The sequence below is a fragment of the Artemia sp. Qi Xiang Cuo genome, unplaced genomic scaffold (assembly GCF_049724085.1).
Source record: "Artemia sp. Qi Xiang Cuo unplaced genomic scaffold, ASM4972408v1 HiC_scaffold_22, whole genome shotgun sequence".
Classification (NCBI taxonomy): Eukaryota; Metazoa; Arthropoda; class Branchiopoda; order Anostraca; family Artemiidae; genus Artemia; species Artemia sp. Qi Xiang Cuo.
The window spans coordinates 5,314,967-5,340,550 of record NW_028297431.1 but is presented as its reverse complement, the minus strand read 5'-3'; the positions used below and the strand labels follow the sequence as shown (position 1 = coordinate 5,340,550).

The window sequence follows — 25,584 nt, the reverse complement described above, 5'->3', positions numbered from 1 at the left end:
TTATCGCAAATTCTAATATCGAAACGCATTGAAATGTTGTATCGTAGATTTTCATTTTTTTCATTTTCAAGAAACAAAACAAAACTTTTCCCATGTACTGACAAAATAGAATTTCCAAGCAATTTGAAAACAAAGCTTTTGGGTCTTTTCTAAGATAATATATAGACACAGCAATGTTTTCAGTTCTTCTGTGCAGTTGGGTCTCATGGTCCAAAGATATATAATTCTGCACAATGCCATAAACAAAGTGGGGCAGCTGTGGCTGAAATTTATCTTACAGAGTTCGCTTTTCAATAAAAACCAGAGTAATTCAGTGAAGATTGTTTATAAAGAAGAAAAAGAAACGCATGGGCCAATTGGTTGCTTATAAATCCTGATTATTATGCATTTCAGTTTTGGACAATGTAAACTTCTGTTTCTATTGAGATTATCAATTAAAGAGCAAATTTTTCGGAAAATAGGGATTTGCCTTTTCGGCTCATGTGACTCCACGTTGGTCCTTGGATGCAAAGACTAGCTTCACTTGCAAAAATCGAAATTACCGGAAACCTATATAAATATCCAAAGTGTTAACTCAAATATGAGAATTAGCCAATTTAGAAGAGCTTTGATTCTTCATCAAGCTTTCTTCTTTAAATAAAAATCACTATGGTTCCAAAGGTCTTCTTGTAGTCTATAATCTCAGAGACTTTTTCTAGAATAGGTTGTTATATGCTTTTTCTAGAATAGGCTGTTAGATGCTAATTCAGAACAGATTTAAATGAAATTATTCTTTTGCACAAATCAAACTTAAATGGTGTCTCACATGTATACACTCATTTTAATTTTGTAATTTCTTACAACCATCACATTTATCACAATCAAGCAATTATTTATCACTATTTTTGTCAGAATGATGATGAAACTACTATTGAAACTAAACAAATGATAAAAATAGAAAAAAACCCTATTCGATGTATTACTATTTGGTTGTGAGGGTGATAACAACAAGCCAAAGAAGATACAGCTTGTGTTACAATAATCTTCCAGAACTCTCGTACACACTTTTTGATGCCTGTGGCAATTGCTAACATCAGAAAAGTTTTTCTACAGACATCACATATGAAAGGTTTCTCACCTATATGCAGTCTTTGATGTGTATTCACACTGAAAGCTTGCAAAAAACACTTCTAACATGCACACTATTTAATTGGTTACTCACTCGTATGCCCTCTTTGATGCTGTTTCAAATTTCCTGCTTGATAAAAGGTTTGGTCACAAATATCGCACTTAAACGGTTTCTCACCCGTATGCATTCTTTGATGGGTGTTCAAACTTCCTGTTTGAGAAAAGGTTTTGTCACAAATATCACACTTATACGGTTTCTCACCTGTATGCACTCTTTGGTGCTTGTTCAAACTTCCTGCTTCAGAAAAGGTTTTATCACAAACATCACACTTAAACGGTTTCTCACCCTTATGTACTCCTTGGTGCTTTTTCAAGTTTGCTGCGTGAGGAAAGGTTTTATCACAATATTCACACTTGAACGGTTTTTCACCTGTATGCACTCTTTGGTGCTTATTCAAATTTCCTGCTTCAGAAAAGGTTTTATTACAAACATCACACCTAAACGGTTTCTCACCCGTATGTACTCCTTGGTGCCTTTTCAAATTTGCTGCGTGAGGAAAGGTTTTAGAACAAACTTCACATTTGGTGCCTGTTCAAACTGTACAATTGAGAAAAAGTCTTGTCACATACCTTACATTTATGTATCTTTTTTTCGTCATGATTTCTTTGATACCCTTCCAATTTTCCATACTTTTTACTTGAAGGCGACTTTTCAAACCTGTTTTCTGACTTTCCAAGCCTTTTCCTTCAGATTTTGATGCAAATACAATTGAGGTAACGCCTGTAGATGGATTCTCTGAAACAACTAGTGACGTATTTCTCTGTAAGTGAAGTCCAGAAACATGTGTTGAAAAATGACCAATAAAAAAAAAAAAAAAAAAAAAAAACACAACACAAAATCAAAACTAAAAAAACGAAAACAATATCTCTCAAAATGTTTGGAAAGTCTACAGAGTTAAAAAAAAGAAGAAGTATGTCTTTCGAGAGGTTTTAAGAACTAATTTTACTTTGGATTCCTCTCCTCTCCCACATGGTGACGCTTATTTTGGCTTTTAAAATTACTTATTCTAATCAGAGGCAACGCTAAAGCGTTGCCTATAGTAAGGCCGTCAGGCTTCAATGTTTTATTATTATTTTTCCCCAGAGGCAATTCATAAGGAAGGGGTGGTAGTATGAGCTTTGGATGGGCTCATTCGATTGGAAATATGAAGTTCTAGCGCCCTTTTTAAGAGTCAAGATTGATAGGAGGGCATCAGCCCCCCCCGCCTTCATTTCCCAGATAAATATGATAAAAATTTGAGATAGCCATTTTGTTAAAAATAGTTTTTAAAAAAGATAACGAAAACTCCGCGGTCGACACAAACCCCCAGGGCCTGGGAGCAGGCGCTGTAAGTTATTCCCTGGGGGGATGTATGGTTTTTATGGAAATGATACTCGTTTAACCTTCAGAGAGGCCTCATTTCATTGGAAATTGAAAATTCAACTTCACTTTTTAAGACTCAAAAGAGATTGGATGACACTTACCCCCCCGCCCTTTTTTCCCTAAACCCCATCGGTAAAAAGTTTTGAGACCAGCCATTTTGTTAAAAATAGTTCAAAAGTCAGATAACAAAACTTCTGGGACAACACAACCCCCAAAAACCCTGGGGAAAGTGTTTTAAGTTATGCTCCGGGGGAATATGAGTTTTTATGGAAGAGATGTTCATATAAACTTCAGAAGAGGCTCAATCGATTCGAAATCGGAAGTTATAATACCCTTTATACAAGTCAAAAGTGATAGGAGGGCAACTAACCACCCCCCCCCCCACCATGCCTTTTTTCCCTAAATGCATCCGAGAAAATTTTTTAAATAGCCATTTGGATAAAAAATAAATCAAACATCAGACAACAGTACCTCCAGGGTGGACACAGCCTCCCAAGGCCCGGGGGTAGGCGTTGTAAATTATACCCCGGGGGTATATATAGTTCTTGTGGAAGGGATGCTCGTAGACACTTCAGAGGAGGTTTGTTTGATTGGAAAATGAAAGTTTTAGTTCAATTTTAAGAGTCAAGAGATAGTAGGGCCATTAGCACCCCCCCGTCCTTTGTTCACCAAACCCAATCTGATAAAAATTTTGTGATTGCCTATTCGTTAAAAATAGTTCAAACATCAGATGAAAAAACTCCGGTGTTGACACAACCCCCCAGCAAGCTTTTAAGTTATGCCCCAGGAGCATGTAAGGGGTGGTCGTATAAACTTCAGAGGAGGCTCATTTGATTGGAAATTGAAAGTTCTAGTTACCTTTGATGAGTCAAAATGACGGGAGGGCGTCTAACCCCTCCCCCCCCCACACACCCATATTTCCCCAAATGCATTGAATGAAAATATTGAGATAGCCAGTTTGTTTGAAATAGTCCAACGATCAGACCACAAAAACTTCGGGATCATTATAGCCCCCAGAGCACGGAAACGGGTTGTAACTTAAGCCCCGGGGGCATTAAAGGTTTTTAGGGAAGAGGTTGTCGCATAAACTTGGAATGGGACTCAAATTTTTAGAAATTGACATTTTTAATTCCCATTTTAAGAGTAGAAAGTGATTTGATGGCAACGAGCCCCCCCCCCCCCCCTAAGCCTCTTCCCTAAATGCGTCCAATCAAAACTTTTATGGACATTTTGTTCAGAATAGATCATATAACAAAACTCCAGGGATAAAACATCCGCCCGGAACCCCGGAGCAAGTGTACTAAATTGTGCCCCGGTGACATATAATATTTTTATGGAAGGAATGGTCAGATAAACTTCGGAGGGGGCTCATTCGATTGTAAATCGGAATTTCTCCTTTTGAAGAGTCAAAAGTGATCCGATGGCAACTAACCTCCCCTCACCAACCCTAAGGCTCCAATGTTTATTTTTTTTTTACCTTAGAGACACTTCATATGGATGGAATGTTCATATAAACTTTGGAGGGGGCTCATTCAATTGAAAATCGGAAGTAATAACTACCTTTTAAATAGTCAAACGCTATTGGAGGGCATCTACCTCCTCCCCTCCCCCACAAACACACACCCTCTTCCCCAAATGCATCCAATCAAAATTATGAGATACTTATTTTTTGTGAGCGATGATGCTCCAATTTTTGTGAGAGAGGCGAGGAAAAGACTGTATGAAAAGAAATCGTGTCCTAGTTCGCGAGGTATTACGTCATGGGTATCTAATACAGTGCCACCGTATCTCCATTTTGAACGACCGGGCGGTCGAAAAGTGAAGTTTACTTGTGATGAGTGGATCGATGAATTAGCTTCTGGACTCCCCCCCCCCCCACTCAGCGGATCCCGGGGGCCCTAAGAAAGGATTGATTTGATATTTTTTATTTTTTTTGTGGATGTTTGGTTGTTTAGAAAAATTATGAAAAGTTTAGCTTATGAAAAGAAAAAATGTTTTGTTGTTTGTTTGTTTAAGAGTAAAGATTTTTGATTTTAGTTTAAGGGATAAATATGAGAAGGTGGTAGCAGGCTCCTATGTTGTTGAATGGATGCGCTTATTATTGTGGCGGAATTTCCTTTCGCTACTTGTGTGTTAATTTGTTTTTCTTTTTTGTTTTTATTTTCTGTTCCATTTTTCTATAATTTGTTTTTTAATTTTTTTCCTTTTTTCAGATTTATACTCGTAGATACGGAAAAGGCCTTGGACTGGTCAGCTACTCAGCTCTTGACGTGCTTGCTGAACAAATACAAGATGCCCGGTTGGACCACCAAGCAAATTTTTGAGGACTGGAGGGTGATACAGATAACCATGACCGACACAGGTGACATTATTGAATTTGGACGAGTGTGGCGGGATGAGAACAGGGTGTTGGATGAGAACAATTTTTTATGGATATATTCTGAACTTATGCTGATAAATTCGTGGTGTAAGAGGGGTCTTATGCTGAAAAAAGTAGTAAAAGAGCAAGTCCCCTCCTCCCAAAAACGGACTCAATAAGTCTGTTTTGATTTGTTTTGTGAACGGTCTAAGAGGGGATCAGCGGAAACTGAACGAAATTAGCATTCTAACCAGCTTGAAAGGATCCACTAGATTGCCTTTTTTAACACCAAGACCAAAAAGAATCAAAGATTTGTGTCTAAAATTGGGTTTTAAATTTCATGCATTGGTTGTGTATCTTGTGTCAAGACGTCTTCTATGTGGAAAAATTAAGGGGACCTTTTTGTTTGCTTTTATTAGGTCAAGTTGCTGGTTATTTAAAATCCCTTATAATTTGTCAGGATTTAAGAGCCCCCCCCTCCTCTTACCAAAACTACACAACTACAAATAGAGGTCGTTTTCAGTAGAAATTGAATTCCCTCTTTTTTCTAATATACTAAGATAAATTGGGTATACGGGTTTTCATTTCTAATTTAGAAAAAATGTTGTTTTTTGTGTCCTTAGTGTTTTAAATTTAGCAAGTTTTAGAATATACAATGTTGCCAAATCTCCATTTTAGAATCGAATCTTCCTGAGTAGGACTGTGTCCCAAATGTAATAGATTTCAAAAGAAGAAAATTTACCCTTATAAAGAATAATCTTAGTTTTTATTAACTATCGTAGGCAGCGCAATAGCGAGACCTAAGTAAAGAACGATGTTGGCACAATGTACCCCGAAATCTAATAGCCAACCAGTTGGCTAATTTAAAGATTATATATATATACACGGTTGTTCTTATTAGCCACCTAGTTGACTAGACATTTTTTTTCTATATATAATGCTTGGCTAAGGTTTTTTTCTTTATATATAGACTGTACTATTTTCATTTAGCTGTATAGTGGATGTCCCAGGCTAAAGTATGTCCTGGGAAGGTATTTTGAAGTACCTACCTCAGTAAATATCTACCAAATCATATTATTGAGCTAGGACTAAAGTGAATTCACCATTTGATGCCTTTTTTATGCTGATTACAAATATGATAAGCATTTCTATCGGAAATGAATTTCAGCCCCCCCCCTATATCTGCCAAATATGAGTTTGGTGTGGTTGGGGTAGGTATATCTCGCAGGGGGGGGGCTGAAATTAATTTCCGGTATAAATGCTTATTATATTAATAATAAGCATAAAAAAAGGCATCAAATGGTGTATTCACTTTATTCCTAACTCAATAATATGATTTGGTAGATATTTACCCCTACCTCCACTCCTTTTCTCTGTAGAGGGTCCTGAAATTTGCTTACATGACAGGTCTATACTTATTGAAATTTAGACAAAATAATATTTTACCTTAATTTTCAGTTATCAGTTTCTTATTCTCTTGCTTTAGTTCTGAAAATACTATTCCTGTTATCAAAGTAGAATTTTAAGCCACATCAATTTTTTTTTCTAAATTTAGGAAATGCATTTGCATATCTTTAAAATCTTATAAATTGGGATCAAGCAAAGTTGTGAAGCTGAAAACAATTTTGTTGTACTTCATTTAAGCAGAAGATCTATTTTGCAAGGTTTCACTTCTATAACTCACATATTTTTAAAGGTCATAAAAGGTCACCCTCTAGGGTGAGAAGGAGTGGAGGTAGGTACTTCAAAATACCTTCCCAGGACATACATTAGCCTGTATACCCATCCCTGAAAGTTTCATTTTCCTAAACTAACCCCTTTCCAAGATAGCCAGAAGTAGCTAAAGTAGAATTTTACCAAAAATAGAATTGATCATTTTCAGGAGACATCATAGACAATAAAGAGACATTTGGTATAAATGTAGGACCATTCCAATCCACAAGGAGACATGTTAAGAAAACAACTCTTACTTCATGATATGCAAAATAATCCTTGTTAACATATTTTCCTGGGAGAAAACCTTTATCCTCACTATTTTTCTTGTTTTTCCAGTTTTTCAAGCACATTTTTCAACATTTGTGCTTATTCTCAAAGTCTTTAAAATCATTTATAAAGCAAACACCCAAGAGCCATCTAGCTAATCTAACCAAGCTTAACCCTAAATTTATCAATATTTGCCTGTTTATATCTTTTTGTTAGATGGCAGTGATGGTGTTTAACTTTCATATATAAACTATTTGAAAATGGATAAATGCAATCAAATCTGTTTATTTTTCACAATTAAAAAAAAAAAAATTTGCAACAGTGAAAGAAGTGATGATTAAGGTTTTCCCCCTGCAAAATATGTCAACTGAGATTATTTCGAATATTATGAAGTAAAAGAATTGTTTTCTTAACATTTCTCCTTATGTACTGGAATGGTCGTACATTTATACCAAATATTTTAGATTGCTAGTTTTATGCTGATGTTTATTGTTTAGTTTGCATTTTTGACAACTAGGCTAATCCCAGGCCCCTTCTAATTGTCTGCTGTAGCCTTGGGTGTATTCCCTTTTCTTCCAGTAGTTCTCTAGGCTTTGACCAAGCAGCTAACCAACTATGATGGAATCTTACTTTATAATATTCAGAACATTCCTGTTAGTACAATTATTATGTTCCTTTCTGTTGAAAATAAAATTTAGGTAAATATTGAAAACAATTTCGGACTAAACTTCAAGTCATTACACTACATCTATTGCTTCAAGTCATCAGACTTCATAAACACCTTTTCAATAGAAAACCAATTGCTTATGATAATGTTCAATAACAAAGAAATATATTATTAGTTGGGGAAAGAATGCATGACTTTTGTCTGAGTAATGAATCTTATATTGAAAAAAAACCCATAAAATAGGGAGTAAAATAGTCATATATGTTTTATTAGGATGTTTTCTTTCAGAAGAGCTGTAACTCTAGATGGTAAATTTGCAGTTGGCTATATAATTTAGCTAGGATGAAAGTGAAAATGGCATTTTTATGCTCTTTCATAACTCAGTTATTGCTTCTGGGTCTAATAGCATCTTGAGCCCCAAACCATTTTCCCACTGTTTCAATTTAACTGTTTATTTCTTGAATGCTGTCAACAAATTTAGTGCTGAACTTTGTGATTCAAAACTTTGCTGTCAACAACTCAGGGTATATATTTGCACACTAGAGTGGGCTGGTAAAGTTCATGGTGAATTTGCTGTGGGCCATGTAATTTATATCGGATGAAATTGAAACATCTTTTAATGTTTTTTTATGCTCTTTCATAATTCATATAAAATACCTTTGTATATTATATACATTACGTTTAAGGGCCCAAGATGCAATTAGCCCGAGAAGAAATAATTGAATTATGAAAGAGCATAAAAAAAGATATTAAATGACGTTTTCACGTTTATCCTAGCTAAATTATATAGCCAACTACAAATCTACTGTCCTTTTTTTTATTTTCTTTTTAATGATCATTTTACATGCAAATTTCCTTAAAATTTTTTGAGTGAACCCTAGAGTGATATCTAATTTCAACTATTCCATCTGTGGTAAAGCTTTCTAATTTAGTTAATTATTAATTGAGTAAAAATATATTAAGATGCAAAAACAAAGTTTCAAAATACCACTTTTTAAGATAAGGATACAAATTGTGGAATGTGTAAGCTTGGAGGGAACTTGCTCAATAACCAATTTCCTGGCTAAATGCGTCAATGTACCGGAAGGACGTGGTTAGTTTTTCATATATATACCCCGATTTTTGAGACTGAGGTCAGACTTTTTGACTTGCAGGGTGAACCTCTGCCCATTTATTTTCTTGTTAGAAATACCTTGGGATCTTGTCTGATCATTGTAAGTGTCTGTATCTTATTATATATTATTGTAGTTTCTGAGACTTGTGGTCTACTTGGGATAGCCAGTCCCAGTAGAATATCTATCTGTATTTATTATATGTAAATTGAATAAAAGTACTTTATTTTAGACAACCTCTCTACTATCTACCTTTAGCCCCTCAAACATACCCAGTTGGTATGCCTCATTAGTTTGGTCATAGCCTAAGGCACGCCAGAGTTTATCTCCCCTATAAAGGGAGAATAAAGGCATCTACGATTACACCCCCCAAATACCATAAATATACACTTCACAACAACTGGTGGTCGTTGGAAAAACTGGGTCGAGGAGACTAAATAAGGTTGCAAAATAAAAAAAAATCGAAATGACCGTATTAGAAGGGGAAAGTAAATGTACTTTTCTTTTAGCAGCGCTCAAATTAGTAGAATTTTGAGCAGCTTTGCTCGAACTTTGGCTATTAGAAATAGATTTGTATCCCCTCAAAGATTTTGGTACAATAGATAAAATGGAAAAAAGGCTTGATCAAGAATTGTAAAATAGAAAAAAAATACAGTATCTAGGTTTTAGCAAGTAGAAGCAAGTGTATAATTAGTAGTTTTTTTAGTGTTTGTAATAAATGCAATGTAGTAGTGCTGTATGTTACTAAATAATAAATTATTTGTACCGTGAATTGAAAGAATAAAATAAAAGATAATACGTAAAAAAAACAAAATCTAGCTGGACCAATGAAACATTGGTAGAAACAGAAGAATTTTAGGCATAATAGTAGCAAATAGGATCCTAATTCAGCCTTACTACAGGTACAGGCTATGGACTTATTGTTCAAGGATAACACTGCTACAATTTAGCAAAGACAGCACATAAATTGTGGTCCGAACAAGTATAGGTTAGATGCTGCCATTTCCGAGTGTTTTAGGAGTAAAGATGCTTCGAAAATATGACATCTTATGACGTAATAAGCAATAGAATTACCTTTGTTAAAGCTAACAAATACTAGGCTAGTTATGTAGTTTCACAAGCAAAAGGAAGGAAAAGACATATAAATATATAATTAAAGTACTTGAGGAGAGGGATGGAAAAAAAACGAGAAAAGTAACCTTATAAGTAAGAAAACAAATGTGGAAGCTTAGCAAAAGTCGCCAAAGGAAAAAAAAAAAAGAGTTGTTACCCAGCTCTGATGGGAACTCTGCGAAAGGTGAAGAGGTTGGTGAAAGAAAGCGTTATTCATAGAAAACGAAGGCATGGTGATAGGTCTGGAAAGGGTTTCCTATACCTAGACAGAGGACCTTCATCTGAATAATGGTGTTAGAAAAAGTTCAAATTCTGGATTAGCCGCACAAAATGCATCCAAAGAAAGTTCTAGTTTGAATTTCATGGCTGCTTTTGACCCATGTGGATGTGAAGCTACCAGTGTATGAGAACTGTTATGCTTGTTTACATAGAATATAAGCCACATTAGGACAAACAGAGAAGGCAATGCATCCTTTTGGGATAGCTAATATTGATAATTCTGGTCCGCTCTTACGGTTACTCAGGGTTGTTGAAAAAAAAAAACGAAGGAGGTTAGTCTACTGAAATAGGGTCATTGGAAGCTAGCAAATTTGGAGTGAGCTCAATCACTGCTGGTCTATTGTTGCTAAGTAAATGCAAAGCATCTACTGCCCTTTGACTCTCTCTTGGTAATACCTCCTGTCGAATTAGAAAAAAAATTTTGTTTTGAAGAAATTTAAAAAAAATGACAATTCGAAAGACAGCGAGGGTTTACATGAATCTGGACATGTATAAGCTAGCTGTAATCTTGTTATAAATAGTAGAAGATATAATAAATTAAACACTTAACAATAAGGACGATATATGTAAACAAGAAGCTGTAGATAAAATGGGTCAAAATTTAAAAAAAAGTATAGCACAGTGTAAAACAAAGTTTTCTTGGGTATAATTAATTTTACATATTAAATAAATTCACAACACACCATTAACGGAAATAACCAGGGCGAGGACATTGCAGGTGAAAGACACCAATGAAAGGACCATTGGCAATTCAACACGAAACTGCTAAACGTCTTGTCATTGCGGGGGATCCACCAAGCTAACCAAATAAATATCAGAAATAAAAGTCAAACTTGGGAGAAGATTTGAGCTGAATGTTCTGGTAGGGTCCTACGTCCTAGAAAAAAATAAATAAATATGACGTAGTCACGCTTCCAGGGCACTAAACCCATAAACTTGGAGAACAGGGTAATAGTCTTCTTCTTCTATTTAACAGCAGGCGGGCTTTTCAGAATAACTATTTAGCCCTTTTCCTTTTGCTTCACTCTGTGGGCTACAGAGCTACTGGCTTGAGTGCCTCATATTTATTATATATATTCAGATATCTTTCAGCAGATCTTTCGACTCTAGGAGTTCAAATATAAAATGATAGATGCCGATTTCTATGCTCTGTGTGCAGGTATAGTTGGCTAGGCTCTTGGCTGATAGTGGGATTTTGTGGTGTTTGAAGTATTTTAACAGTTTACAAAGCAAGGTATGTTGTGCAGACGTCAGCATATTACATTCAAATAGGCAATGGTCAATTGTTTCATTATTCATATTACAATGCCTGCAAAGAGGGGACAGGGGAATTGAACCACTTGAATTAGAAAGCTTATATGAGAATGCAAGGAAATTTTGTCCATTTGTTCCAGAACGAATTCTATGATAAATTTTAGAAAGATACTTATTGGGAAAGGGGGAAAATGTAGGATTAATCTTATTAAAATTAATATCTGATAGCCTCCATCGGTAAATATCTCTAATTGGGATTGGTCTCCCACTTTGCTGGTCAATATTTATAGCATTTTTTGCTATTTCATCAACCTGATGATTACCACTTATTCCAGAGTGGCTAGGAATGTACTGAAAGTAAGTTTTTATGCCGCTTGAAGCAAGATTATCAATAATACTGAGACAATGATAAGTGTCAATGTCCAACTTATATTGAGGAGTTGAGGCCAGCAACTCAAGGCTTGATAAAGAGTCGGAATAGATGATAATATTATTCGAATTTTCAATCAAAGGTTGGTTTTGCTTAAGGTGTTCTAATGCCATGATTATGGCATTTAACTCAGCAGACATTATAGATAAATTATTAAATAACCTCTCTCCCATTGCAATTTTCAGGTGAGGAAGGAAAACACCACTTGCAACCTTCTCATCGATTTTTGACCCATCAACAAATATTTGGAAGTGATTTTTATAGGTAATTGTATTAAGTTCAGCAAATTTTTTCTGGACAAAAGCAATGGGGGTTAAATCTTTATTCCATTTTGAAAATTCAGTATTTATTATGGGAAATGACCAAGTCCATGGAGGGGATTGGGGGAAAGTAGGTGCAATAGACTTTGCTGGTACAGGGAACTTCTTTTGAATATTGGCATACTCATCTGCAATACCTCTATACATGGATGGATTTCTTAATCAATTATGTAATGTGTGTGAACTATTTGATTCAATTTTTGTAAGATGTTTTATCAAGAGAAACTTATGTCTCTCCCTTATTGTGGCTAATCCACTCTCCATAAGCAGAAACTTGGTGCTTGTGGGTTTCCTAAGAGCAAATACGAGACGTATTATATCATTTTGTGTTGTTTCAATTTTTTGCATCTGGTTCTTTTCACATGAACAATAGAAGATGATCCCATATAAAATTTGTGGTCTTATATTTGATTTATAAAAAATTAGTAAGGTTTTCTCATTACACAAAAAGTGTGTTGAAAGAAGTCTTTTTAGTATATTTGCTTTTCTATAACATTTTTTTATTGTGTTTGAAATGTGGAGGTGGAAATAGTCAAATATCATAAAAAGGGACAAATTACACTCAATGACTGTATAAAACTAAGGCGCAAATTAAACTGAGGATAATACCAGACGCGAATAATATAAAAGATTATAGGGAAACCACAATACATAACCCCTATCTCTAAACAACTTTTGGCATGACATAGGCAATAATTTTTGGTAAAATACCACAGACAAGGAATATGTGTCTGCAATGAAAACCACACAATTTTGTGGGAATCAGGATATCATAAAAACGTACATTTTTATGAATGAATGAGAACTAGCAAATGCAGGGCAAAGCTTAATTAAAAATGTTCTAAAATCAGCTGGAGAAAAATGACAGTTGCAAACCTTAGGACCCCCCCCCCCCACCTCTTAAAAATATGGCGAGAATGAATTTGACCATAGAAGGGCAATCAGCATAAAAACTTGTTAAGGGTTTTTGAAAAATACGTGAAACATATAAATATAGGCTTAGGAGACATATTTTATTGAAAGATCGGGAAAAGACTTGAAAAAACTCTTATGCTCCATTGAAATAACGAATCCAAAAAAAAGATAAGGGTTAAAGTTGAAAATATAGCCAGACGAACTAAAAATGAAAATAAACTGAATGAAATCAGTTAACATCTGTAGACGCACTTATTGAGTTTGCTGAACAAAACTAGTATGAAAATTGTACTAAATAAGTAAAAAAAAGTAACATTAATTGTACTAAAATTGAAAATTGTACTAGCATGGCATAGAAAATTAAGAGTAAGGCACATAATAGCCTTTAGAACCTATAAATTAGTGTGTGCCATGAAGGCCAGGTATTTTCTGCAGAAGGGCCACTTTTTCTGAAAAAAGAATAGCCCAAGAGAAAACTGTGGCCACAAATTATTAATTAATTAATTATTGTGTGTGCAGGTTCAAAATAGTCCTTTTAGCTGTAGCCCATGACAAGAGGACCTGGAAACGTTATAAGGAGCTACCAGAAGGCAGTCTTGGTAAGCAAACCTTCAGAGTACAGGCAAAGTCATTTGATAATGGCATAACAGGTATAAGGTGAACAGCAAAATTTTTTAACTTATCAGATCTAAACTGTAAATGGAGCCTTATACCAAAAGGACATTAAAGCTGAAAAAAAAGAGATTAGTGACAAAAACGTCATAAAACTGTCTCAAGTACCAAAAATTCGAAAAAAATTGGAAAGCTCAAAAGTCTGAAAAGTTTGAGCAAAGTCAAGTTATATGAACTATTGCCAAGCCCTTAAATAGAGGCTAATCTTACTTATCAGTTATAGTGCATATATCTATTTGTTGGAGTTGCTTTTGTTTTGTAAATATTTTAATTGCAGTTAGGATTTATCATATAAAAGTCTTGACGGACTTATTTAAAAGTTGTACAAAGAATAAATATTGCAGTGATTAAATATAGTATTAAAGTACATAATTATTATTTGTTTTTAACAATTAAGTTATGTATCAACATAACTTTTGTTAATATATATATATATATATATATATATATATATATATATATATATATATATATATATATATATATATATATATATATATATATATATATATATATATATATATATATATATATATATATATATATATATATATATATATATATATATATATATATCCTAAACTATCCATGTAAATATAGTGAATTAAATGTTGAGTATTTGGGTTTTTTTATGTTTATATCATTCAAGAAGTATCCTACATTAATACTTTGTAAGCAATTAACAAAATAATAATTGGAATTATATCCAATGCTAATCTATACCGTGTATTATTTTTTAATGCTTTAAGTTTTAAACAGTAGTTAAATATCCTATCTAGTTTTGCAAAAAAAAAATACTTATGTAAGCTATTACACAATGCTTATATATATATATATATATATATATATATATATATATATATATATATATATATATATATATATATATATATATATATATATATATATATATATATATATATATATATATATATATATATATACTATGTTTTTATCAACTTTAAGTTTTAACTAGTGATTTAATGTTATATGTAAATGTTTGACCTCGAGTCAACGTATTAATAATTTTTATTGTGAAATAATCCGTTTAGTATTAAGTTTGAAAGAATAATCCAGCAAGAAACATAATGTTTCGATTTAAGCGGGATAGTATTTTTGGAGTAATTAAAAGAGAAAAGTAAATAAAAGTAATTAAACTTTACGAAGTTGAGTGTTTCTTTCTAATATATATGTAAAACTATATGCTTTTATATGTATTCTAATGTGAATATTTATTTTAGATACAGCCTTAGCTATTTTTTGGAAATCAAATTTTTCATAGCATCTTTTCGGATCCATTTTTCCTTCAATCATATTTTGACACATTTTTGGAAAGTAAAAAATTTTGAAGCCACTTCAAATACATCCTGATACTATCGTCTCATACCATCAGAAGCCAAACCATACTTGATCAACTGATATTTGAAAACTATAGCAGAAACACAGACTTTACTACAAGTTCATCAAAAGTGAAATAAGATCAGAACTTACTTTAGGCCTAGATATTGTGCTACATAGCCCAAATGGCTTATGTTATTGAAATATGTGAAAATACTTTTTGCTGGAAAAATATGTGAAAAATTATAAATCAATAATGTTATATATAATTTATCCAAGGTAATTCTAAAAACGAAAAATAAACGGTAGATCAACCACATCACAAAGATAAATTAAATTATTAAGGGGAATTATATTTAAACTCAAATAATTCATAAACTTGTCTAATATAACTTGAAATCTAATTTAAGCAAAACCACTAATATTATGTTTAAGCTGCTTGGGGTCAAGTTAAAACAGAAAATGTATATGAAGAAGGGTAAATGAGTAATTGTCAGTCCTAGAGACAGAGAAAAACAGAAACAAGGATGAATTTCAAATTGAAATTCTTCGACAAAAAAAAGAACATGGCCTATATTGGACCAGAAACATAATCCTAAGGAAACCCATTGAGGGTAGATGCACATAATGACCCAAAGATGGCAGCATAATAGCTGTAAACAAAATTAAATGGTTTTAAAAGTAAAATATTGAGAATTGGGAAAATTCTTCTTTAAATGGAGAGTATTGTGGTAAAGCTTTCTTATTTAGTAAAATATTAATTGAGTAAAAATATATTAAGACGCAAAAACAAAGTTTCAAAATACCACTTTTTAAGATAAGGATACAAATCGTGGAATGTTTAAGCTTGGAGGGAACTTGCTCAATAACCAATTTCCTGGCTAAATACGTCAATGTACCGGAAGGACGTGGTTAGTTTTTCATATATATATACCCAGATTTTTGAGACTGAAGTCAGACTTTTTGACTTGCAGGGCGAACCTCTGCCCGTTTATTTTCTCGTTAGAAATACCTTGGAATCTTGTCGGATCATTGTAAGTGTCTGTATCTTATTATATATTATTGTAGTTTCTGGGACTTGTGGTCTACTTGGGACAGCCAGTCCCAGTAGAATATTTATATTTGTTATTATTATGTGTAAATTGAATAAAAGTATTGTATTTTATACAACCTCTTCAAAATCTAATTTTAGCCCATCGAACATACCCAGTCTGCACGTCTCATTAGTCCTTTTAAAGCCAAAGGCACGATACCAAAGTTAAATTACCTTAGGGCCAGAGTTCACCTCCCCTATAAAGGGAGAATAAAGGCATCTACGACTACAACACTCGAATACCATAAAAATACACTTCGAAATTTAGGGGTTAAACTTATACCAAGTGGTTTTGACAATGCCCCTGGAAATAAATCAGCCAACTGTTTTAACAGGAAATACATGATACATAACAAGATGATAGACACAAAAAAATGATTTAAGACTGTAGATGAGACAACACTCCCCCCAGAAAATTACCCCTCCAAGCAATTCATCTTCTGCAGAAAATGTTTGCTCTGAAAATCTCCCCTCACCACATGTAAATTCCCCACCCATCTGATAATTCTCTCTCTGGAAAATTTTCCCCACGTGTCAACTAAAAATAAAAGTAGAGTTGCAGCAAAACCAGAGAATATACTCCTGGGTTATAGTTTACATTTTGAATTGCATTGGGAAAGTGGCGTTTTTTCTAGTTTAAAGGGAAGAAAAAAAAGGAAAACAGCCCCTTATTAAACATTTTTATTGATAAAGCATCTGAATTAGCTGCAAAATATGCCACTGGGCTCTGGTTTAGGCTCCAAATGAATTATGAGAATATCTCCTTTCCCATGCACTACATTTCTAAGGTAAAAAACTCAATTATGCAGTTTTACTTTGAATTTTGGTTATAAGTTAAATCCCAAACCTACTATAATTGGCACCTTGGAGAAAAATTAAGGTCCATACTGGATCTTTTGTGCTACACTTTATTTATCTTTCAATATGTAGACAACCTTTAAATTTTACTATTTTCTTTATTTAAAAAAAAAAAAAGCTAATGTCATTTCAAATCCTATTGACTGCTGAGGAAGTTTAACTTATGGTTTCAACTACATGAAGACACAATTAGCTTTGTGTTAATTCAAAGGAGTCACTGTAACTTGTGTATTTTCAGGGACTTTGTGCTTCTACTCACCCCTGTACTACTGGAGTATTCTATCCAAGTGTTATTGCTAGTAGAATAAATTTGATAAGCAGTATTTACTTGATTCAGAGGCTTTATTATGGACATCCCTCAAATTCCAGTGGCTGGAGATGTCACCAACTCTGAAGTTTTTGCTGTTAAGAATGGTAAGTTTTTCAATTAAATTTACGGTAACAAAATAAAATTAAAGCTATATTTGCTTTAGTAAAAAGTTTCTTGTGTTCTCTTGCTTATTAAGTATTGTTCAGGAAAAGTTACAAAGAAATATGCAACTGCATATACCCTTGTATCAAACCCTTAAGAGCTAAGGTAGATTAAAGTCTTTTGCTATACAAAGCAAATGAAACGTAAAATATTAACTGTAATTTCGTATGTTTGAGGAGGCAATATAACATCTGGCAGAAGAATTTTCTCTTTTTGTAATGCAGGTATAATAAAAAACAAATTTCAACCAAAAGTGAAGGTTGTTATCTGGCAGCCATAATATTTATCTGAATGATCAACTTATTTTACTAGTCATAACTCTTTTATACAACTTTTTAAAATTTTGTATTTAGATATTTTGTAGCTGGCCTAGCAAACATAAAAAAAGAACACAATTATATAGTAGCTACACATCAAGGATATGGAACGTTGCTAAAAAAAACATTAAAGGATGCCTTGTTAGAATTAAAGAACAATATTTTAGTGCAATTTCATAAAAAATATTGTAATCTGTATATATAATTTTCAACTTAAATTCTTCTTGGATTTGGCTATATTATTCTGTTTTCAATTTCTTTTTAAAGGTGTATCCAGGAAGGGGGAGGGGTTCAATCCCCTCCCGCCCCCCTGAAATGTTTGTCTGACTTTTAAACGTATAAAAAAATACATGTAAGCAATTCTTGATGCATTTTTTTTAGTGGTTATACCCCCCCTTCTCCCAACTAAAATCTGGAATATGGCCTTGAGTGTGGGTTTAGACATTTTTAACTGACTTAGTTTTACTTAAAAACCAAAAGAACCAAATTATATAGTAGCTACAAATAAAAAATGCAGAAGCTTGCTAAAATGTGTTCAAGGATGCTTTGTTGAAATTGAAGAACAAATTCTGAAAGAATTGGAATAAAATTAGAACTTTAGCGTAAAGAGCGAGGTATTGACTAGGGGGTGAACCCCATAATATAAGTATTAAAAATATAAGAATATAAAAGTTCGTTACGTAAGTTAATTTGTAGCTTAGGTATATTTATTACAAATAAAAACGTTCGTAAATAAAATTAAAAGTTTTAGTGTCTTTTTTGAGTAACCAAAAAACTGAAAGGCAACTAGACCCCCTCTTCCACCCCTTTTTTCTCAAAATCGTCAGATCAAAAATTTCGAGAAAGCCATTTAGCCAAAAAAAAAAAAAATTAATATGCAAATTTCATTTTAATTATTCATTTACGGTAAGCCAAAATCAAAACCTGCATTAATTCAAAAACGTTCAGAAATTGAATAAAAAAAGAAGTTTTTTTTAACTTAAAGCAAGGAGCGACAATAAAACTTAAAAAGAACAGAAATTAGTCCACGTAAGGGGTGTTTTTCAACACTATTATTTAAAATAATAAGGTTTCTAAAGATTTAGTAAAGTTTTTATGCTTTTATAGTATCCAACTGTGTATGTGTAATTTTGATGAATTTTGTATTCAGAATCACATGAAAGGCAATGTGAAGCCATGGACCCAACTGTGGAGAAAAAAATCTCCTGGACTTAGATTATGCTGATGATTTAATAATCCTAGATGAAAATGTGAGCAAAATTAATGAACTTTTAGAGGTTTTGCGAGTTCAGGGTTCTAGAATAGATTTGAAAATAAATGTTAAGAAGACTAAGTCACTAAGGCTAGGAATAAGGGAAGATGAAAAATTGACGTTGGGTAACGACAAAATCTATTAATATTTTTTTCCATATACAATATTATATATATATATATACAAAACAATATACAATATTTTTTTCAATGAAAAAGACTATGTCAATAAAAAACGAACAGAAATTATTTTAAAAACTTTTTCCACAAGACAGGTTTTCCAAAGAAAAGTAAATGGCTCCGTGAAGCCAAAAATGTGCAAAAATAAGGTGAACTATTCTTCCAAACGTAAAACTACCTCAAATCACTATCAATAAATAAATAAAACTCAAAACGCACAGAAATTACAATAGAACGCCGAGTCAAACTCAAAACTAGCAATAATTAACCCGAGTATGGCTGATAACTCTTATGCCTTCTCAATACCAGAAAAAAAATTGACCGTTAATGAAAACAAAAAAAAAGTTTGAAATGTTTCAACCTTTCTTACATACATTAATTAAAAATTTTTCAAAACCTTAACAAATAAATGTCATTATATGTCAATTTGACTGACAATCCACTTTTTTTTTTTTTTTTTTTTTTTTAGTAAAGCACAAATTGTGTTATGATCAGAAAGCATAGGGGTTATAAAGAGGTACTCTGAAAATCGGATGAAGATTTCCTAGATATTTTACATAGAAATTTTTTACGGATTGTTCTGGGTACCCAACTGACTGATCGTATTTCGTATTTAACAGTAGGCTGTGAAATACGCTGTAAAACCGTATTTAACAGCACTGAAACACGGGGACTTTTTAATTAGAATATGTAGCTTTTTTAAAAGTGCTAACAGATTTAGTTTAAAGAACAAGGTAATGAAAAGCGGGCAACCCTTTATATTCGGAAAAAATCTTCCAAAATTAATATGCAAATTTTGTTTTATGTACTATGAGCCAAATTCGAAACTGCATTAGTTGAAAAACGATCAGAAATTATATAAAAACAAAACAAGTTTTTTAACTGAAAGTAAGGATCGACATTAAAACTTAAAACGAACAGAAATTATTTAGTACCTGAAAGGGGCTGCCCCCCCCTCAGCCTCTCGCTCTTTACGCTAAAGTTTTTATTACTTTAAAAAGCAGAGTTGTGACAAAGAGTCAAACTTTAGTGTAAAGAGCGAGGCGTTGAGAAGAGAACAGCACCTTTCATATAGGGAATAATTTCTGTTCGTTTAAGTTTTATTGTTGATCCTTTCTTTTAGCTGAAAATAGCCAGTAGTTTATTTTTCTTTATCCGGAGGCTGAGCCCGTGTATTTTCAAATCTAGATTTTTCTGGCAAGTATTTATGTCATCGAAGCTTGTTTTTATAGCATGCACTATAATATATACTTTATGGCAAATAACATCGAGGCTATAATCCCTCTAAATTCTCTAAAGCCATGCGTTTTTTTGTGCTTTATTTAAATGATTTATATTTCGAGCAATGTGTTTTTGCTTGTCATAACATTAACAACCAGTGGTGTTGGTTAGGCGGCAAGAGGGCCTGTGTCTTCTATATTTTTTGGCACCCCTTAGACGTTAAAAAATACCTTTATTCGGGCATTTTTACTGAAAATGCCTTTTTTTGTTTTTTTCACAGAGAAAATTGAAAAAAGATCCCCACCCTCTTATATGTTGGAATATACATTCCCCCTCCCCCCTAAATTTTTGCTAATTTATCCCACTGAGAAAAACAAAATAAAGTCCAAATGCAAATCAATGTTTACAAATAAGAGCTATGACAAATGAGATTGAGGTCTCTCAAACCCTCTAAATGCTTGAATTTCACTTGCGATTTACTCAAAACTACATGTGTTTTGGAGATCATGCTTTTTATTTTTCAAAAGAGGTTGACAACATTTGTATATGCTATAAAGTATCTGTGGCAATATCAAACTAGAGATGCATAACAAGTCCTACCGGGCTTTAATAATAGAAACGAAAGACAGTTTTTGTGTTAGATATGAAATTCCATTATTGAGGTCCAGGGTGTATAAACCCTCGTAGAATTAGAAAGATATTTCTTTTGGGGTATTTGAAAACCGTATTTTTCTAGTACTTTTCATTGAAAAAAAATTGAAATAATAAAATAAAACGACAGATTTGAGGCCATTCCAGTGTGATATGGAGATACGTCATTTTGATACCCGACTGACAATATTCTGTGTGTGGTACTTTACCGAAAACAATTGCTCTTGCGTTCAAGTATTTGGTGAGGACCGGAAAGCTCTACTATGATCACCTCTAACGGCAATTACCGACTGTTTTGTGTAATGTGTTTACAGATTCTCTTAATCCTAAGATAACCCTTAATCCTGTAGTTCTCTAAATTAATTTATGCATCAGTTCTCAATATTAAAAAGTTGTTTGAACTAAAATTGAAAACCAGAGACAAAAAAGTAGCATTGTGATATATTAAAGCCACAAATATATTTTTTCGGATTTTTTTTTCTTTTGTTCCAACTTGATTTTATTCTTTTTTCTTTACAAAGCGCAAACAACTCTTACATTTTAGTAGTTTCAGGCCCCTCATCCATAAAGAAGACCACAGTCTACTTGCCAAGTGGTACTTTTAAGTTGCAGTGTAATAATAATTAGTGTAATTAGTTAAATTAAGGTAGTTATAAGTTTATGATCTCAATTCCTGACAGAAAGGTGATTAAAGAGCTTGAAAAAATTCCAGGCACTAGATGGTGTTGATATTTTTTTGTCAACACTAGTGCCAGTTCCCACTCCTATAAACTACCCCTGCACTTTGGGTATATCCCACTGAAGACTTACCGTCAATACTTTTTTTTTGTAATTTATTCGCTTTTGTCTAGCTCAAAACAATAGAAAACAAAAACTCTTGGAACAAACAATGTCTAATAGCTCTTGTTCATTTGAACTAGTTCGATTAATTGTAATTTCAAATTTTCCTGTTTTCTTTTTCTTAAAAGAGGAACGCTTTTTAGATTATTCCAAAAATTTGTGAAAAGGAAGACAATTAATGAAATTTATTGAAATAATGTTTAGATTATCACTCTTCAGTTTTGTTTGAGGGTTTCGTTTTACCACCGTTTTAAATTTTGCTCTCTGTTTTTTTTTTGCTTTCTTGGGTTTTGGAGGCGCATTGTTTAAGTTGTTGAGTAATTTGTCGAGATTGTGTTTTCATAGCTATTTAGGGTTTCTTTTTCCTTGTTATTTTTGTGTGTTATTGTAGGTGTTGAAGATTCTTTAACAAGTGCTGCCGAAACCCTGATGGAAACTTCAAATTCCCCTCTATCAGTAGAATATCAAAATTTCCCTAAGGCTTTTTTACCAAGGATTTCCACGTCACTTCTAGAATTTGACTCCCAGGAAGTTGACAGAGACTATCAAGGTATAATTAAAAGAATATTGTTGCTGAATAAATTTTTAATGATACAGAAAAAAATTTGTTCCAAGGATTCTTTTTGTTATGATAAAGCATAAAACATTACATATAGCTTCAAATAGCGTAACTGAAAGTTTTTACTTGCATTAAAAGTGTTACTAGCGTTAAACACGAAACGATTGTGAGATTTAATGTTGTACACCCTTTTTCATGTAGGCTAAAAGTTTTACAATGTTGACAAATGAATCTGTTTCTAATCATAAACATTAACTACTAACTACTTGATATGAAAATCTGTGAATAAAACTCTAAATTTCTGAAACTTGGTTCGTAACAATGAAATTTATCACTCTTGAATTTGTTCCCGCATCTTCTTATATCTAATTTTCCAAATTTGTAGACTGATATTTGTATGCTCTGTGGGTTTCATTCTGTCTGGGTAAATTATTCAAACAATGTTATTATAGATTGATTTTCTATATGTTAATTCCTTTTATTTTGTAGAAGCTGAAGCTGCTTCATCAATTGATACTGAAACGATGAGAGAAACTTCTAGTTATATTCCGTCATCTGAGCATCAAAATCGACCTTTGGATATTTCATTGGATATAGCATCTGAGACAGACTCACAGGAACTGGATAGAAATGACAAAGGTATGTTTGGAATTATCAGTGATACTTTAAAATTCAGGATTATTAAGGATCACTTTTCGAAAGATTTTTCCTACCTAACAAACCAGTTCCAGTTCCAAAAATTTATTCCAGGATGTATGAACTACCAATTAGTGTGTTCACCCTCTTGATTCTCCAAAAAGTATCATCGGATATTCAGAAATCCGTCGTCCTCTTCTGTAACTATGTCTACTTTCAGTTAAACAAAAAAAAAACAATCATCCAAATGAAAGTTCTTAAATCTATTGATGGGTTCTGGGAAGTGCAGTTACTTGAGTTTAACGTTTTTCACGGTTTTAGTATTTAAATGGTATTGCCAAAAATATTTTTACATTAAAATAAGTCATTAAGTGTTATTGCCAAAAGTCTATAGTAAGGCTTAGTTTACGTTTCGATTCGTAAGCAAGTAGATCAAAGGAATTTAAATACAAAGTACTGAAATAATATAATGCTAAAAGTGGGTCTTGAGCCTCTCAACATTAATCTAAAAACTTTCTTTTTAAGTAATTAGAAAGTTGCACTTTTGAAGACCAATTTTCTCTCGAACATGATGCTGCTTCAGAGAAAATTTTCAAACAAGACTAAATATACACAATTATAGAATTAAAATTTAAAGTAAATTATTTATTAAATAAAAAATAATTACTGGATTATCTGGCGCTTATTTTTTTTTCATTAGGGAATTTCTTTTTCTTCAGAACTATTTACAATTTTTGAAATCTAAATATTTTATGGCATCCGGAATTTATCAATAATAAATGATATTTTTTATAATATTATTTTTATTTCATCGGTGTTAAAATAATCTGTCACAACCGGAAGGTTCAGCTGTCTTTGGAAGATTATTAATATGTGAACGCTTATTATAAAATAATATTTTTTTTTCAAATTCAATGGACCTAATATGTTTTATTATACAATCTATTTTTTGTAATTATGGAAAAAAAAACCGAAACACATTTAATATAATGTCAAGTCGAAATAAAAGTTTTTTTATTTAAATTCTATAAAAATATTCTCGAATGATTTGAAGAAAGATAGACATTCAGCATGGAGAGCTTGACGAAAAAATTATTAATTGAAACCTTTCACACAAGCAAAAATTATATTAGGAAATCTGGAGCCATCTTCTGAATAAGTTGCGTAAAAACGAAAGAAAAAAATTGGCCGATATCCGATATTTATTTACCGATATCCGATATTGACACTGACCCCCATATAGGTCTGATAATATCAGTTGAGCCCGAATTTTCATAATGCTAATATCTAATTGTTTTTTCTTATTTTAGATCGTTTTTCTTATTTATTAATTTTGGTAAAAAAATTTTAATTTTTTTTTTACTACAGGAATGATGAATTATACTGCGTGCAGGTCTGTTGGTGTGAGTCAGCCAATACTCTTTGGCCCAAAACCCATCCTTAGTGTGAAAAAGCTGACAGAGAGGGCTATTGAAGAATTAACCGTTGGAATCTGGCGTTGCGGCTCCTGTGGAAAAGCAGAGAAATCCCTTTTGATTCTAGATCTTCACATTGACACTGGCTGTGAAGAGCTTTCACCAATAGAGTGTGATGTCTGCCCTGCAGTATGTCGTAATTACAGTAATTTTGTTGTTCATTTCATGGAACACCAAATGGGAGTGACAAGGAAATGTGCCATTTGTTTAAAAGAATCTAATCGCTACTACAACAACTACTATTTCTATTGTATCTACGATTTCTATTTCTATCTACAATTTCTATGTACTTGAGAAATGAGGTTTTTTGGCCCAAATCAGTTCCTTGATGAAATGTTGCTAGTCTTTGAATTTCTAGGGGTGCCAACTTTTAGAAAACTGCACACGTCAGGTGTTGCATGCCAAGCGTGCCAAACATGGCGAAACCGTACCAAGTGTGAAGGGATTACGCCAGTCTTGGCGGAACTGAGCGGCACATGTAGAACTCTGAGATGTACGCCAGGTGGCGCAAAATGGTAGACCCCCCCCCCTCAGAAAATTGAATACGGTACCGGCTATATGGAAGATTAGTCTATGCAATGGGCAAATATTTTCAAGATACGGCATTGCTTCGTAGGATAGGGAATGTACCCATTGCATAGACTTATCTTCGATATAGCCAGTACCGCATTCAATTTTCTGAGGGGGGGGGGTCTACCATTTTGCGCCACCTGGCGTACATCTCAGAGTTCTACATGTGCCGCTCAGTTCCGCCAAGACTGGCGTAATCCCTTCACACGTGGTACGGTTTCGCCATGTTTGGCACGCTTGGCATGCAACACCTGACGTGTGCAGTTTTCTAAAAGTTGGCACCCCTAGAAATTCAAAGACTAGCAACATTTCATCAAGGAACTGATTTGGGCCAAAAAGTATGTACCTCATTTCTCAAGTACATAGAAATTGTAGATAGAAATAGAAATCGTAGATACAATAGAAATAGTAGTTGTAGTAGCGTGTACATCTTGCGTTTGAGTCAATTGATAATCCCCCTCATCTTTCCCTGAATTTGGCCCTTTTGAC

General features: G+C 33.1%; 2 protein-coding genes across 2 annotated transcripts; one reads left to right on the top strand and one right to left on the bottom strand.

Annotated features, from left to right (window-relative positions):
* Positions 1 to 1,039: 1,039 nt before the first annotated feature.
* Positions 1,040 to 16,409, bottom strand: LOC148939085 (uncharacterized). Its single transcript, XM_089107300.1, has 2 exons — positions 16,349 to 16,409; positions 1,040 to 1,696 (listed from the first exon to the last, which is right to left on the bottom strand). Exons 1-2 carry the CDS (start codon positions 16,407 to 16,409, stop codon positions 1,194 to 1,196), a joined length of 564 nt encoding a protein of 187 aa, XP_088963426.1. The 3' UTR covers positions 1,040 to 1,193.
* An 861-nt stretch (positions 16,410 to 17,270) lies between these two features.
* Positions 17,271 to 23,202, top strand: LOC148939084 (uncharacterized). Its single transcript, XM_089107299.1, has 3 exons — positions 17,271 to 17,337; positions 22,247 to 22,405; positions 22,904 to 23,202. The coding sequence occupies exons 1-3, from the start codon at positions 17,271 to 17,273 to the stop codon at positions 23,200 to 23,202; spliced, it is 525 nt and encodes a 174-aa protein (XP_088963425.1).
* Positions 23,203 to 25,584: the final 2,382 nt, after the last annotated feature.

Coding starts and splice junctions, on each gene's coding strand:
- LOC148939085 (XM_089107300.1), bottom strand. CDS start 16,409: ATGTATTTCCTGTTAAAACAGTTGGCTGATTTATTTCCAGGGGCATTG. Junction 1,697..16,348: donor GGCATTGTCAAAACCACTTG/GTATAAGTTTAA, acceptor CAGTTTGAACAG/GCACCAAATGTGAAGTTTGT.
- LOC148939084 (XM_089107299.1), top strand. CDS start 17,271: ATGGACATCCCTCAAATTCCAGTGGCTGGAGATGTCACCAACTCTGAA. Junction 17,338..22,246: donor AGTTTTTGCTGTTAAGAATG/GTAAGTTTTTCA, acceptor GTGTTATTGTAG/GTGTTGAAGATTCTTTAACA. Junction 22,406..22,903: donor AGTTGACAGAGACTATCAAG/GTATAATTAAAA, acceptor TTTATTTTGTAG/AAGCTGAAGCTGCTTCATCA.